This window comes from Antechinus flavipes, chromosome 3 (genome assembly GCF_016432865.1).
Source record: "Antechinus flavipes isolate AdamAnt ecotype Samford, QLD, Australia chromosome 3, AdamAnt_v2, whole genome shotgun sequence".
Classification (NCBI taxonomy): Eukaryota; Metazoa; Chordata; class Mammalia; order Dasyuromorphia; family Dasyuridae; genus Antechinus; species Antechinus flavipes.
The window spans coordinates 247,972,987-247,989,780 of NC_067400.1; the positions used below are offsets into that span (position 1 = coordinate 247,972,987).

The 16,794-nt window shown below is 33.4% G+C and overlaps 1 protein-coding gene across 1 annotated transcript in view; it reads right to left on the bottom strand.

The window, feature by feature from the left end:
• ADAMTS5 (ADAM metallopeptidase with thrombospondin type 1 motif 5) overlaps positions 1-16,104 on the bottom strand; it is an 81,114-nt gene extending 65,010 nt beyond the window's left edge. The window contains exons 1-2 of the mRNA XM_051984843.1: positions 13,952-16,104; positions 2,980-3,112 (exon numbers count right to left, since the gene is read on the bottom strand). Of these exons, the coding sequence (XP_051840803.1) occupies positions 2,980-3,112; positions 13,952-15,088 (1,270 nt within the window). The 5' untranslated portion in view covers positions 15,089-16,104. The remainder of the gene's footprint in view (positions 1-2,979; positions 3,113-13,951) is intronic.
• Positions 16,105-16,794: the final 690 nt, after the last annotated feature.

The following is a 16,794-nucleotide window of genomic DNA, read 5'->3' on the forward strand; positions in this document are numbered from 1 at the left end:
TACATTACAAGATAAAAAGACTTGGAATATAATATTCTGGAGTACCAAGGAGCAAGGATTACAACCAAAAATAACTTACTCAGGAAAAATGAATACAATCCTTCAAAGAAAAAAAGTGGAAATTCAATGAAACAAAGGACTTTTAAGCATTCTTGATGAAAAGACCAAAGCTGAATTTAAAAAAAAATGACTTTCAAATATAAGACTCAAGAGAAGCATAAAAAAGTAAACAGGAAAAGGGAACTAAAGAGATTTAATAAGGTTAAACTTTTGCATTCCTATATAGGAGGATGATTCTTGTAACTCATTAAGAATTTTCTCATTATTAGGATAATTAGAAGTACATATAGGCAGAGCGCATAGGTATGAGTTGATTATGAAGGGGAAATATCTAAAATAATAAAAAGTAAGGGGTGAGAGAGAAATAAACTTGCAGAAATGGAAAGGAAGAAGTAGAATGGTATGAATTATGAAAAGGCTTTTACAGAGGAGGGGAAAAGAGGAAGGTAAGGGTGAGTTAGTAAAACTTACTCTCAAAGGAATTGGTCCAAAGATAGAATAACTTACACAGTTAACTGGGTATAGAAATCTGTCTTGTTCTATAGGAAAATAAGAGGATAAAGGGAAAAGAGAAGGGGAGGTGATAGAAGAGAAGACAGAATTGGGGAGGAGATGCTCAGAAGCAAAATACTTTTGAAGAGGGACAGTGTAAAAGGAGAGAAAGACTATAATCAATGAGGTGGAAAAGGAATATGATAGAGGGAAATATAGTAACTGTGGGAAAAAATTGAGTTTCTCTGATAAAGATCTCATTTACTGCTGGTTTTTTTGGTAAATACCTCATTTCCCATGTATATAGAGAACTGAGTTAGATTTACAAAAATGAGTCATTCTCCACTTGATAAATGATCAAAAGATATGAAGTTTTCAGATGAAGTAATTAAAGCTATCTATAGCCATATTTTTAAAAATGCCTTAAATCACTGTTAATTGAAGAAATGAAAATTAAAACAATTCTGAGATACTACTTTATACTTATTAGATTAGCTGATAGGACAGAAAAGTAACAAATGATGGAGGGGATATGGGGAAAATGAAACATTAATGCACTATTGGTGGAGTTGTGAATTGATACAATTGATGCAATTTTAGAGCAATTTAGAACTATGCCCAAAGTACTACAAAACCATGCATATGTTTTTGGTGGTAGTAATACTATTACTAAGTCTGTATCACAAAAGACATTTTAAAACAGAAAAAGGACCTATGTGTACAAAAAGATTTACGGCATCTTTTTTCTGGGAGCAAAGAATTAGAAATCGAGGAGATACTCATCAACTGCAGAAGAGCTGGATAAATTATGGTATGTGATTATGATGGAATATTGTTATGAGATAAAAAATGATGTGCAATATACTCTCAGAAAAACCTGGAAAAGACTTAACATGAGCTGAAGTAAAGTGAAATATACTGTGTACAAAGTTACAGCAATATTGTAAAATGATCAACTGTACATGACTTAGCTATTCTCATCAATACAATGATCTGAAACAATCTAAAGGACTTAGCATGAACAATGCTATCCATTCCCAAAGAAAAAACTGATGGTATCTGAATATGGATTAAAACATCCTTCAAAAGAATTTTTTTTGATAATTTTTTTCTCTATGTTTTCTTTCACATTACCATTATGAAAATATTTGGTGGGGAAGAAGGAAAGGAGAGAATTTAGAACTCAAAATTTTGAAAATGAATGTTAAAAATTATTTAAAATATAACTGGGAATACTAAATTAATTTAATTTTTTAAAAAAGAAATAGAAAAGTTAGTCAATGGAAGAGATTAGATAAACAAGATCTATTAGGAAAAGTGTAAATGATGTATGTCTAACATTTTATAAACTCAAGAACAAAAAATCTTTGGGAAGTAACTTTTCAATAAAAGCTGTTGGAAAAACAGGATAGCAAATTGACAAAGAATGGGTTTTTGCAGTCCTTAAACCACACACCATGACATGTTATAATTGTATAAACAATCTAAACAGAAAAAAATTCATCATTAATAAGGGGAACCCAGAATATTATATTTTTGAGACTATAAATAAGAAAAGAATTTATAACCAGTCACTAATTTCATTTCTAAGTCTGGGATTTTATGATTAACTTTTCATTTTAAAATTTTGATATATACAGTGAAAAAAAGAAAAAAAAAGGAAAACACAAACAACATTAATAATTTTCCCCTCATGACATAGAAAAAGACAAAGTGTCTGAAGCTTCAGTATTCCAGTCATCAGCTAAACTCAAATATTCATTATCATTAGTAGCTTATGAAAACCAATTTATTGGTTGTAGTATTAATGAATGGAGGTTTATTTTATTGACTTATGCATTGTACCTTCAGTAAAAAAAATATTCTTGTCATAGATTTTTTGAAAGTTATTTCTACATAATAGCAAATAATCAAGTGAGCAATATTTGAAATCAAAATTTTGTTTAAATTATTTAATTTCACTCACTTATAAAGAAACAAGGCATGACAAGTTTTTAACTTCAGCAATATGATTATTGGTCATTATCTATGACAAAGGTTTTGCTGCCATTTCTAATTATATGAAGGAGTGGTTCAATATGAGTTTTGATGAAATCATTAACAAAATATATACATGGGAATATATTATAGTAAACTTCTAAATTTCATCTGAAGTAGTACATTTTGATGCTATAAAAATTAGAACAATTGACTTCTCCCTTTGACTACTTAATTAAAATGATATTTTAAAAAAAATAAACATCTACTGTCTGCCTTCCCCTCTCTTCTGCTCCCTTATCAGAAAGATAACACATACACATAGCTATAATCTGCAAGTGGATAACTGAACCAGGGAAAATCTGGAATTAATTATAAAGTGTTTTTGGTTTCTAATGCAGCTGTTGCAAGTGTTTGATTTGGCAAATGATCTTAAAAGGCAATGCATACCAATTTCATGAGCAACTGTAAAAGCTGCATGGAGGCCATCATCCTCAATCACTGCACAGCTGCGTTCAGGAGAGCATATGGTTCCAACATCTGCCATTCCAAGAGTATCACATGAATGATGTCCACATAAATCCTGAAGGGAAGAAAAAAAAGTAATCATTAAAATCAATTTACATGCAGAAAAAGCCACTATGTATAGTTACTTGGTCTCCCAAACAGCATAAATGGAAAAATGTAAATGTCACCTGTTCCTTCATGGCAGTTTTCCAAGGATAGTCTAGGACTATCATGATTTCAAAACTATTCTGGGCTACTGAAGCACAGAAGTTATATAATGAGCCTCAATTATATTTAAAAAATTATATTAAGAATTGGAAAATGAGTAAATGCCCATTAAAAGCTAAATGAGTTATGATATATGAAAATAATGGAATATTATTGTTCTAGTAAAATGATGAACAGGATGAGTTTAGAAAGCTCTGGAAAGATTTATATGAACTGATACTTAGTGAAACAAGCAGAACCAAGAAAACATTGTACACACCAAAAGTAGAATTGTGTGATTATCAACTATGATAGACTTGGTTCTTCTCCATGGGTCAGTGATTCAAGACAACCCAATAAACTTTGGATGGAAAATGCCATTATTTTCATTTTTTTCTCATAGTTTTCCCTGTTCTTATTTTTTTCTCTCAACATGATTCATATGAAAAAGGAAAAAAAATGAATGTACATGTATAACCAAAAAAGTGTTTTCACATGTAACTGGAAAAAATAAAATTAATTAATCAAAATAAATAAATAAGGAAATACCTTAAGTTGTACTTTCTATTTTACAATAATAACATCAGTAAAGACATAGTGCATGCTTTCATTAAAATCCAAAATAGATATCATTTTGGAATGGCCCCTACATTCAACTTTGTATTCAATCTAATCAATTTTATTTTAATTTATCACTACAGGTACAAACTACAATATATCTTAGAATGTAAATATTCTAGGAGGTTAGGAAAAAATCCTACCTTATTTATTCTATATGTGCACCAATAAACAGTTCAATGAATGACCATTATATAATACATTCTGGTCTAAATGAAGTTGCAATTTCATAAAGAACCATTAATTGGGTGATGTTTGTAAATAAACAATATGCTCTTTCATTCAGTCAAAACATCAGTTAGAAAAATCTTGTCTCCAAATGGAGGGAGGGAAAACAGAAGTAAAACTACCAAAATATGAATCTTAAAGGAAAGGAAATGTTAGAAATTAGCAGTAGCATCCAAAACTCAGTTTGTACATATATAAAGTTCTAAATCACAATCATATTAATGTGATGATTTTTAAATAATCTATTTTAATTGCCATATTTTATTTTGAGGAGAATCTCTTTTTAATAGTTCTACCATTTTAAAGTGGTAGTAGAAACAGAATTGGCTTTGAAATCAGAAGATTACTTGATTCTCATACAGGGTTGCCTTTGGTCAAGTGATTAACTCCTTTTTCTCAGTTTCTTAAAGGGATAAAAATGGGAATTGAATTAGGTGGCATTTAAGATCCTTTCCAGTACTAAAAACTAAGATACTAAATTATACAGTAGTATTTTAGTGATTTGTAGAATATTCAGGAATTACATTATAAATGTAACGTTGGTTAAATATTACCATATGCTTTTATTAAACTGATGTCAATATGGAAAATATTGTAAATAATGGAAACTATTCACACTAAGAGGGAGCCTCCTTCTAAAAATTTAAAACCTGGGAAATTTTAAAATAAAAGCAAACAATTGCCATTTATGGAGAACTCATAATACTATACCTGAAACATAATAGGCACTTAATAATAACGTAAAAGACTAGGAGTCTGGTCTGAGTCAAATCTAGCCCAGAACAACTTCAAATCTGCAAACTTTTTGAAGTCCTCAGACATGTTTTTGGAATTCAAAGTTATATTCTCTTTCTCCTTGACAAAATTATAAGCTATTTGAAGGCAGGAATTCTGCTTTCTTACCTTTGTATTCTCTCAATACTGAGTCCAGTGCTTTATCCACAGTAGTTGCTTAATAAATGTTGGTTGAACTGAATTGGATTAATATGGTATTCTGAAATAATAATGAGGCAATTTTGTATAGTGGACATAGAATGCACTAGTTTGGAAATCAGAAAGCCTATGTTCTGGTCGATTCTGCCACTAATTGGGTGTGTGACCTTAAACAAGACATTTTACCTTTCTTAATTTTACTTTTTTCATATATAAAATAAGAATACTAGATTACATTATGCCTAAGATTCCCTACAGTTTTAACTTTTTTGTGGTTTTGACATATATATATATATACATATATATATATATATATATATATATATATATATATATATATATGTATATATATATATATGTATATATATATATATAGGTATGTATAAATATACATGTATATTTATACATATTTATATATTGGACATAGTATAGACTTTCCCTCCAAATATTTCCAGATTCACTCTCTTCTTGGCTTCTCTCTTGTGGGTTATTCACTCACCTGACTTACACCCAATACAGAAAGATGTCAAAGGGATTTCCAGTAGGGGTAGCCATGTAGCTATTACTCTCTCTGGGTCCCTTGTGAGTTGTTCTTGTTCTCTTCTCCATCTTTGTCTTCTCAGCAACAAGTCAAATAGAGAGCAAAGAACATTTTTCTCTATTCTTTCTTCACGTTGAAGTAGGAAACCCTCTAGCCTCTCACTGACCAAACTGCCCAACAAATGACAGGCCAGAGAAAAAGTTACATTCTCATTTACCACAAAGTTCTTAAATCTGTCCTTTTACTTCCAGCAATCTGCAGCTGGATCTTCTCTGCAACTTCACTTTAGCTTAATAACTAAATTCTTAGAGTCTGTTTTTAATCAGATAAAATACATTTGTCCCATAATCATAGAAATATTTATGTCCATATTTCCCCAGTTATTAATCTAAAAGTTCTCTAATATTTCATACACAAATCATTTATGAAAACTGCATGTTCCATTCACTTCAAAGTTCTACAGCTCATCACATGTAAATTGCCATATCAATACTCAAAGTTAGACAACTTAGCAATTGTTTCTCTGGAATGTTAAGTACTTGGCCCAAATAAATGAAGGATCATTTCCTTACACTAAAATCACTAAGCAATCAATCATGAAGATATAATTGTTCTGCAGCACTTCCTAAAATTTAATAACAGCTCATTATTTTAGAATGTTTGACATTACCCTACAAAATAATTTAATCTTACATGTTGGTGATGAAGGATAACTAGTTAAGGTCAGCAATTCTTGTATTAAAGTTATAACAATAAAAATAAATCAATTTTAAAGTTACCAAAATATTCTTAATAATTTAAACAACTTATAAGCAATTAGTCACAACATTACAAATTACCAGTGTTTTAACTGGTGATCATCCTTGTTTTATAACATGTTGAAACCAAACCATGTGTGTAGGAAGAATTCCAATTTTATGAAGGCCCTATTCAATATAAAGTTCATTTAGACCAGAATTATATAGTACAACCCCTTTAGAAATGACAAAGATATCATCAGATCTACCTATCTAATAACGATATTTAAAGAAATGTTTTATAAGCTTTAATGTGCCAAATAAATGTATTATATAATTATTGTTATCATTACTCATGTATCTGAGGTTTCATCAGTATAGGGAAATGCAGATGACAAGACTCCCTCCATCAATGAAGATGCACAATTGTTTTTCAATTTATAGTCAAAGGATAAACTTATAGTATAAAATATTTCTACATGCAGATGAATATATAGTTCAGTGTTAAAGTCAAATTGACAAAATTAAAAATCATATGGTTATTCTATTTTCCTTCTTACTTTTATCTTTTTTAAAGTATAACTTGCAAAGTTTCATAAAAATAAAATGTTAGCTATTCAAAAACAATTTAGAAATATATAGAATTGTAGGCTTGTGTTAAAGAGTTTCCTGGAAACTCTGAGAGTTTAAATGATTTTTTCCCACAGGTCCAAAACCAAGTATTGGAATTTTTAAATTCCCTGTCCAGTTTGTTATCCTTTCTGTCATGTTATATTTCATTAATAATATCACTGACAGTGAATAGAGCTCTAGCCCTGAAGTCCGGAGGAGCTGAGTTCAAATCTGACCTCAGACACTTAATACTTCCTAGCTGTGTGACCCTAGGCAAGTCTTAAGTGACTATTACTGACAATAACCACTAATACAGAAGATGTGCTGACATTTTATTCCTGACACATATCCTATCTACAAACTGAGTTGGAGACCTGCTATGATTTGTGCTCACAAACCAATTTTTCTCTGGTTCATCTTCATAGCATTATTAGGGATAGAGATGGATTTTTCTAATCCTTATACAACATTCTCCATAAACTTCCTACTTGACCGGGATTTTTGTTGTAAGACTGACTTTTTAGTGTGGTGTATTGTTTATTATAAGATTTACATAAGAGGATAGTGGATAGAGTCAGGAGACCTGTATTCAAATCTTGATTTTTAATATACCATTTGTGTGATTATAGGCACATTACTTAACCTCTCAGTGCTTCAAATAGCTCTTTAAAGTTCTAGGTTTACAAACAAGCAAACAATCTGCATCAATGGAAGGGTTCCATGTGGAAACTTTTGGAATATTAATGAAATAACAGATCTGGACTCCTGAATAAAGCTTAAATACTTTTAAAAAAATTAGTCCTCAAATTCTGATTCTAATGGATGTAGTTTAATCCAATTAAAATTATATAGCATAGTGTTAAATATCATAAAAAGATCACAATATTTATTCTATTTGCTAATAATAATACTGGAGCTACCATCTGAATTTTTAGACCAGTAGTACAACAAAAGAATTCATCAGAAAAAATTTAGGTAAAATTAATAGTTATCTTAAAAATATGGATAAAGAAAACCACATTGAAATTATAAAATACTATGGAGAAGAAAATTGGATGAAGAAAAAATGTAACTGTTAGGAAAATTTAATAGTGGAATGAAACAAAAATGTATATTAAAAATTCTTTTCTTTGGGGAATTATATTGTTTCATAAAATGTTAACAGTTCAGTCTTAAACTCTCAATTAAGATTAGTTAATATGTTTACAAATTTTTTGCGTGTGTTTTTTTGAATTTGGGATCAAAATGGAGGCTGTAACCACATGATAAGGTTCACTTTAGACCCAGGTGAGCTTTGAACACAAAAACTTAGTGAATGATAATTAATGAATGTGAACTAATTTTTTATCCTACTTAACCTCTTACTTAAGAGGCTTGGTTTACAATATCTATAGTATACAAATAGCTTTTGATAAAAGTATCCATTAGAATTTGTAGGGTGAGAAAAGACAAATAATTTTTTGTTTTGTAAATAGAATAGATAGATATTTTGCTTCTAAAGAACAATGGATGACATACTATGGGAGTGGAAACCAAGAACAAAGAAATGATTCTACAAGGCAAAATTTGATTTTAAAGAAATCATGTTTCTGTTATTTTAGGGCAAAAGTGGTATGTATTTTGGCAAAACATACTATTTGAGAAAGAAAATATTTTTATTTCAGAAAATGGTATGTATTTTAATGTAAATACTTAGTACTTTAACAGAAGTACTAATACATTCAGAGTAGTAAAATGTGCTAGTTTAATAGATTAATTGCTAATCTTCATTCTTATTTAACATAATGACAGAAAATCCATAGTCATTCCAGCAAATAAACAAGCAATAGAAAATATAATATCAAATTTTGTTTCATGCTGGAAAAACAATCATTTAGAAGAAATCTGAAATTATAAAATTCAAGCAGTATTTACAACCCATCAAACTATGTATTTAATTGCTAAACAACCTTTTTCAAACATCCCATTGCTCTCTCCCCTTCCCCCTTTAAATAAGACATTTACCTTATATCCTACTTTTTAAAATTTTGATTTCATTCATTGAGGGCTCTCTTTTCTCCCCTCCTCATTTCATATTGCTCAGGACTTTCTACTACTATTTTCTCCTTCCCCTCTATCTCATATGAAGAAATGGTCCTTCTCCTTGAAAAGGCAAACCTTCTACATCCATAAATGATACCATCCCATCCCGTCCCTTCCCACAGATCATCCACTCTAGTATCCCCATTCTCTCACTTATAATCAGTCTCTGCTGACTGCTTCCTAACTAACTATAAATATATCCATGTCTTTCCCATCTTCAAAAAATAAACAACAAAAAACCAGGTCCCTCATATGATCATTCTATTTCTGCTATCATTCCATATTTCTTCTTCATTTTGTGACTTAATTCTTTGAGAAGATCAACTATAGAACATACTTTCATTTATTTTCCTCTCATTTTCCTCATCTCTATAATTCCAATCTTGTCATTTAATGGAAATCACTCTCTCTAATGATCTGATTTCCAAATCCAGTGGCCTTTTCTCAGTCCTAATCCTCCTTGATTTCTCTGCAGCCTTTAGCATTCTCAATCAATTTCTTCTTCTTGATACTCTCTTCTTTCTAGATTTTTGGTACATTACTCTCTCTTGGTTCTTCTTACTAATATTACTCCTTCTCAAGACTTTTTGCTGAATCTTCATCCATGTCATGCCTGCTAACCAATGCATGTCCCTTAGAGCTCTGTCCTAGACTTCTCTTCCTGGTGATTTCATTAGTTCCTAAAGATTCAAATAATATCTTCACTCTGATGATTTTAAAATCTGATCATACAGTCTGAACTTCTTTGTCAAACTTGCAGCTTCAACTATCTACTATACATTTCCATCTAGATGTCAAGTAAACACCTTCAGCTCACTATTTCCAAAACTGAACTCATTTTCCTTCTTCCAAACCCTCCCCACTTCCAAACTTTCCCCTAACTGCTAACCACCATCCTTCCAGTATCCAGGCTCTCAATCTAGATGTCATCCTGGATTCCTCTGACAGCTCCCATCTAATTTGTCACAAAGATCTATTGATTTTCCCTTTGCAACATCTCTCTAATGCACCCTCTTTTCCCCTTCTGATACAATCACCATCCGGGTGTAAGCTTTCAGCAACTTACACTTGGACAGCTACAATAGTTTGCTGGTCACAATAGTCTATCACAAGTCTCTCCACACAACAGCCCATCCTCCATTGAGCTGACAAAGTGACTTTCCTGAAGTAAGTCTTACCATGTTAACCCTCCCCATAAACCACAGTGACTTCCTATCATTTCCAGAGTACAAAATCCTTTGACATTAAAAGTCGCTTATAACTTGCTCCCCGCACACACAGCTTGCCAATCTTCTTACACTTTACACTCTCTCACCCCTCCCCCAACTAAATGAAGCTTTAGTAATGCTGTGGGTATTTTTCTCAATTCTTAACTAAAATTAAACCATATACAAACTGAACTCATCAGTAGTTTGAATGTGGTTTTCAAATAAGTACATGTGGTTTTTGAATTTTTTTGCCATATTACATAGTAAATAAATTCCAGAAAACCAATTTCCTCCTAAAAGTATGCTTTTGCTTAGTAAGGACTGATATAAATTTTCTCTTGTGGATAAATACAGTATATTGTTTCAATGATTATTAAAGTCAAATTGAAAATGTCAAGAATCCTAAAAAATTATTATATTTTCATGCTTTCATCTTTTAAAATGTTCGTTCACTGTTTCAAAAAATAAAATAAAACAGCATATAAAGTCAATTAAAGTCAAAAGGAGTCAAAAATGTGTATCAGTCTACTCATTTTCAGTTAGCATAATGATAGTTTTTAAAAGAACAAACAAAAATTTCAAAGCCTAAATAATTTTTTCTTAAAAATATTAATAAGGAAGTTACATTTGAATTTGAGAATCAAAAGGAAACCCAAAATAAAAATCAATTGCCTTTAGTCGTTTAGCAACAGAACTGACTTAGATAGCGTTAGTGCAGCTTCTTAAAACATAGCAAAGAAAGAAGTCATGAGAAGTCATAAACTGTTTTTAAAAATGCCAGAAGAGTGAAAAAATCCTCCCTAAACTTGAAACCCATGTTAGAAAAAGACAAAGTATTTTATTTCAAAAAGATAGCCATAGAACTACTATGGCAGGGTTACATAAACTAATATCCTTCAAGATGAAATTCCAGAGCATTGTCTCACTAAAGGAAAGATTTTTCATTATGTACAAAGAAATATGTTTTCCATCCTCATCTAAATTGCTGTCTTTAACACCTGTCTCTTTGTTTACATTTAATTTGAATTTATGCTTAGCCCTTGAATAACCAGTGATCCCTCACTCCAAATTTATCAGCCCTTTCTTTTCAAACCAGAAATGTCTTCTGAATAAGGAGAAAGAATGGAAAAGACAAGAGAAATAAAGACAAGAAGAGTGAGAATGTGGGAGCAATAGTTATCTGCTTCTGAATGTCCTGAAATACTTCATTTAGTTTCCTCCTAAATGACTCAGTTTTCTCTTTTCTGTGCCTTACATGTTATTTTTTATTTTTTAAATAATAACAAACAAAAACTCATTTCAGACATTTTCCTCAGACATTTAGGGAATGGGTTTCTAAGTCAATTCTCATTTCGCATCTGAGGTCAAATATCAATAATATCAATTTATATGTGTAAAACCTGAATCTCTAGCAAATTGTGAATTAATTAAAAAGTTTTGTATTGTTTTTCTCCCAGTGAAGAGTTCTGATATCATTTATATGTTTATATGCTGTTTTCACTCTAACCCAATAAAACCAAAGCCCATTTTCTTACTGTAGAATCAAAGGACTATGAAAACAAGATGGTTTTAAAGAATTAGTCCAAATATCTTATTCAAAGATGAGGAAATCTAGGCTCAGAGATATGAAGTAGCATAATTAAAGTAAAACAGCTAGTGAAGAAAGAAAGAATCCAAATTCTAAGACCACCTTCATCATTTTAGAAATGAGAAAAATTTCTGGAAATTAAGGCTTGCTTAGTCACTGAACGAAGAAGCATCTGAAGGAGGATTTGAATACAAGTTTTTCTAACTCCAAGTCCAGCGTTCCAATTACTACACCACATTGACACTAGAAAGTTCTCTTATCAAGAACATTTCTTCACACACTTTTGTTAAATAATTCTTCAATACAGAAGATACTCTGAAACGAAATGGGATATATAGTTTAATTCCATTCAGCATTGGAATTTCTAAAGCACTCTCTTACTACATCCAAAACCATATAAATAAGCTGTATTTTTTAAAAGGAGGTCAAACATAAATTACATAAATATATGATTAAATTGTTTTTTAAACAATACTAGAATATCCAGAATATTTATTTCTTCACTGATTTTTAATATCTATTAAATGACTCTTTAATCATCTCAATTCTCCCATATTTATTTGTCTTTCTTATTAAACAAATATTAACTGAATAAGAGAAGGGCTTATTATCGGGAAATATTTAGCTGAGACAACAGCTGCATAAATGGTACCATATGTTGGATTCTCCAGTATGTTTAAGAGTATTTATATAAATACATAACTATTTATATAGAACTGGACACATGTCACTATAGAATCATATAAGGTAATATTTGAATAGGAATTTAGTTCCTCTAGACCAATTCCATCATTCCACACATAAGAAAAGCAAGGTCCAAAGTTGTTAGATGTATGCTCATTAGATTCATGATCTGAATCAAAAACCAAGTCTCTGGACTGCCAGCACTGGACTGAAACTTCTTCACCATTAGGTATAAAAAGGATAGCAGGGAAGAAAACAGTTTTGTTTGTTTTGTTTTATTTTGAGTCCAGACTTGTTATATTTCCTCAGTGTAGGGAACTCAGAGTAAGGATACTTTTACTAATTTGGAGCAGTAATTCATGCAATTTATAGGGAACTGCCTAGGATACAGAAAGATTAAATAACTTTCCCAGAGTCATAGCCAAATATTTGTTCAGTTAGGCCTTGAAATCTAGGTCTTTAAAACCTGAAGACAGAGTTCTACAAATTATAATCTGCTCCCTCTCCAAAAAAGCAAAAGGTATTCCTTGATCTGGGAATGCTCTCCATTCTCACTTCTCTGTCTCTTAGATTTCCTTTTTGAGTCCTTCCTCCTCCTAACTACTAGATCCTTTTCCTCTATGGAATGTGCTTATTATATCTATCTATTGTGCTTATATCTGTAAGCACTTTGTCATTTTCTGGTACTCTCCTTCATGAGAATGGGAGCTTCTTGAGGTCAGCTTCCTTTCTTGATACTTATTTACATAAGTAAATAATAAGATGTTAATTGATAGACAGATGTTAAGCAAAAGAGTGGAGAGAAATGAAAGAGCTTAAGAAATGTAAATTATGGAGCTAATGCAATCACATGAGCAAGTAGTTGCCCTCGGTTTCTTGGCAGAAAGATTTTAAGATTAAAATATTTTTATCTTTCCATTCAAACTATTTACATATACATAGCATACAGCCTCTAATAGATCTAGCTATTATTTATATTAGCAATTAGCTCTATCTATCCCTAAATGTTAGAATACCTGAGATTTCTTCAGATGGTCCCAGGCCAGAAAGTGTGTGAAAGAGATCACAAGTTAATGATTGCAGCAGACTAATTAGATGAGCGATCTCATTGGTACCGGGAACTCTTGCATGTGGAAATTATCTTTACCAGTGTAAATCCCACCTTCTGAGCTATTTAAAGTCAAAATTTTCTAGATCTAGTACCTAATCCAAGGTCAGTATTTGTTTCCAGCTGTAAATCTGATGCATTAATGAAATAAGATTAAATTCCATGAAGTCTCAAAACAAGTTGGCTTTTTTTTTATGGGGAGGGAGGGAGGGAGTCAGTAAGCTACCACAGATTCTGTTAATCCTCCCTAGAGCTTCCCAAACTTTCCCAAGTGCATATTGTGCAAATCACACCACAGATAGATTACTATAGAGATGCTCAGAAGATAATCATCTCTTTGGTGGTGACCTGTTTTGACTTCAAACTTACCTCCCGGGTGAAGAGAATAGCTGCATCATAATGCTCCTCATGATCATCTCCCAATTGGTTGTGTTGGTGTTGCCACTTGCAAAAGTTCTTGAGAGTAGTAGCCGCGTTCTTGTTTATCTCCAACCCTTTCTCCTTGTCATCCAGCACCACTACCTTCACCACCACTAGGCGGATGTGGTTCTCAATGCTTGGGTGACTGTAAAGCCGGGAAGCGATGGAAGCCAAAGTCAACAGGTAATGGTGCAAGTCCCGGCCATACTTCTTGGCCATAGATACATCCGCCACAAGCAGCAGCTCCACCTGCCTAGCCCTGGAGATGGAGCGCCGCTGACGTCTCCAACCCTTCTGTGGTTCGGAAGCTGATGCTGCAAAGGGCTGCGGAGAAGGCATGATCTGGGATGTTAAATTATACCGTGTATGGAGTGGTTCTGGTTGTCTGTGTCCTGTCCTGGGAGAGCTAGGGGTCTCGCAATTGCTGCGAACCTTCAGTGTTTTGAAACTGAAGCGTTCTCTGACGAAAACGTGCAGCAAGCGAAGAGAGCGGTCCCCAAACAGCCTCCCCTCTTCAGCCTCTCTCTTCCCCAAGAACAACGGCTTTATGGTATAACGAGTATGTTTAACAGCGAAGAAGCCCTTCATCCCCCCACAGAGGTTAAAGAGGGCCAGGGAGCTAGAACTCCCGTCCACAGTGCCTCGGTAGAAGCAATGATCCTGGTAGCGCTGAGATGGAGGCAATGTTCCCTGATGACTGCTTTGGTCAGAATCAGGATGCAAAAACTCCGGGAAGCCCACTGGTCCATCTTGCTCCAAATCTAAGAGAAATTTTTTGCCCTCTACATATAAGAGGTATCCCACTTTACCTCCTCCAGAGTAAAGTTGGTCAATGTTTTGCACTAGACCTCTAGTCTTGCGGTTAATAGGGGGAATGTAGGGGGGCTGCTGAGGGGACTTTTGCTGTTCTTGCTCCTGCGGCAACTCCTGCTGTTGGTAGTGAAGATGAGCTTCTGCTGTCTCTACTGCAATTGGTAAAAGTTGATGGATTTGACTGTGTTTGGTTGCTGGCGGAGCTCGGACTCCAGCAGAAGCAAAGTGCAATTCGAAAGCCAACAGGAGCAAAGAAACCAACTTCAAGACCATATTGCTCTCTCAGTGAGTCGGAATTGATGAAGAAGGGAGAAAAACAATTGGAAGGAGAGGAAGATTTTTGGTTTTTAAAATAAGCAGTAATGCAAATTACCATGGATTAAAATAAACATCTATACACATATATTATATCTACATCTTTCTATACATACATACATGTATATTTAACATATACATATGTATGTGTGCGTATGTGTTGTCTGCAATGTTGAATGAAGTGTAAGGAGGGAATCAGAAAATGCTGTCAACAAAGCGTAAGGATGGCCAAAGCTGAGGTCCTAATGTGTAACTTTTCTTTGCCAGTTTCTTAAAAAAAAAAAAAAAAGTTTGTATTCTGGCTAAGGAAAAGCTGGAAGAGGAGAATCAGCATAAGTAAAAAAAGTAGAGAAAGCATAAAATCCCAAAGCCATACACAGCAAACAGCTGCACAGCAAGAAATAAGATTCAGATTAAAGACAACTTTTCAGCCTTTTCTCTCTTCCCCTATCTCTTTTCCGATCTGGATCATCGATGACAAGAATGATCACTTTCTGAACTAAGCTCCAGCAGTTCTTTCTTTTTAATTTGTTGGATCCATTTGATCTCTTGAGAACCTGAGGTGACTGAGGAAAACTCAGATCGCTTTTGGTGAGATGGCAAGATGTCCTCACTTTATCCCCCGTGGCTCTGTATTTTCATTTTTGTTGTTATCCCCAGTTGGTCGATACAAGCAAGGAGAGAAGAGAGAAATGTGAAGATGAGAGGAGGTCGAACAATGAATTTATAGTGGAATGCCATCCTGCAAGGGCAATTTCAAGAATTCGTCACTGCAGGCTGCCTCTTAAAGGGAGAGCTTCAAAACCACCACTCCCACACTCCCATCTCATTTAATCAGATAGAGAGGAGGGGAAAAAGAGAACAGGATGGGTGGGGTGAAGAGTGACGATTGGAGAATGAGCTAGGGGAGAGAAAAGGAGAGGAAAGAAAGAGGAAAGACGAGGGGTGGAGAGATAGAGAAGGGAGGGAGCAAATGAAAATATTTTGGTAAGAAAAACTAAATTTCCTTTCAATCATAGTGTTCCCAGGATTATTTTATATTTCGCAACCAATCGGGATGGCTTGGTCTTTGCTTACCTCATCTCCTGCAGGGATGTTTTGGTGAATGCTTGAGATAGTTATTAGTATGTTTTTAAGTTGAGCTTTTCCTCCCTCCTCCTTCTTCCTTCTTTCCCTCCCTCCACCCTTTTGTAGGCGATTGCTGCTGCAGAACTTTTTCTCTGTGCGTCCAGTAACCCTTCTGATCTCCTGCTTGAGTAGAATTGTAAAATCCGCACAAAGGATTGGAGGGTTTTTTTTTCCTACTTAACACGTAAAATTCCTTTCTCCCTCCCCTCCTTTTTACTTTCTCCATTCCCCACTTCCCTTTCCTTCTCTTTCCCCTCAAGCCACACTCTCAGTCAAATTCCTTGTTTGGGATTTTTACAAGGGGTTTCCTGGCACATTAATTGGCTGTACAGAATATATTCCACCTCTGACCGCAGCTCCCTTCCCACCGGCTCAAGGCAGTACATGCCACATTTGCCAGGCAGCTGAAGAGTCTGGGAACTCTGTCCCTTTGTGTGGGAACTTAGGTTCCTCCTTTTCTCAAATAAGCCTTTCATTATTCCGTACAATCTGTCATTTAGTTCACGGTGTCTGCAATTTCCTTTCTTTTCAGAGGG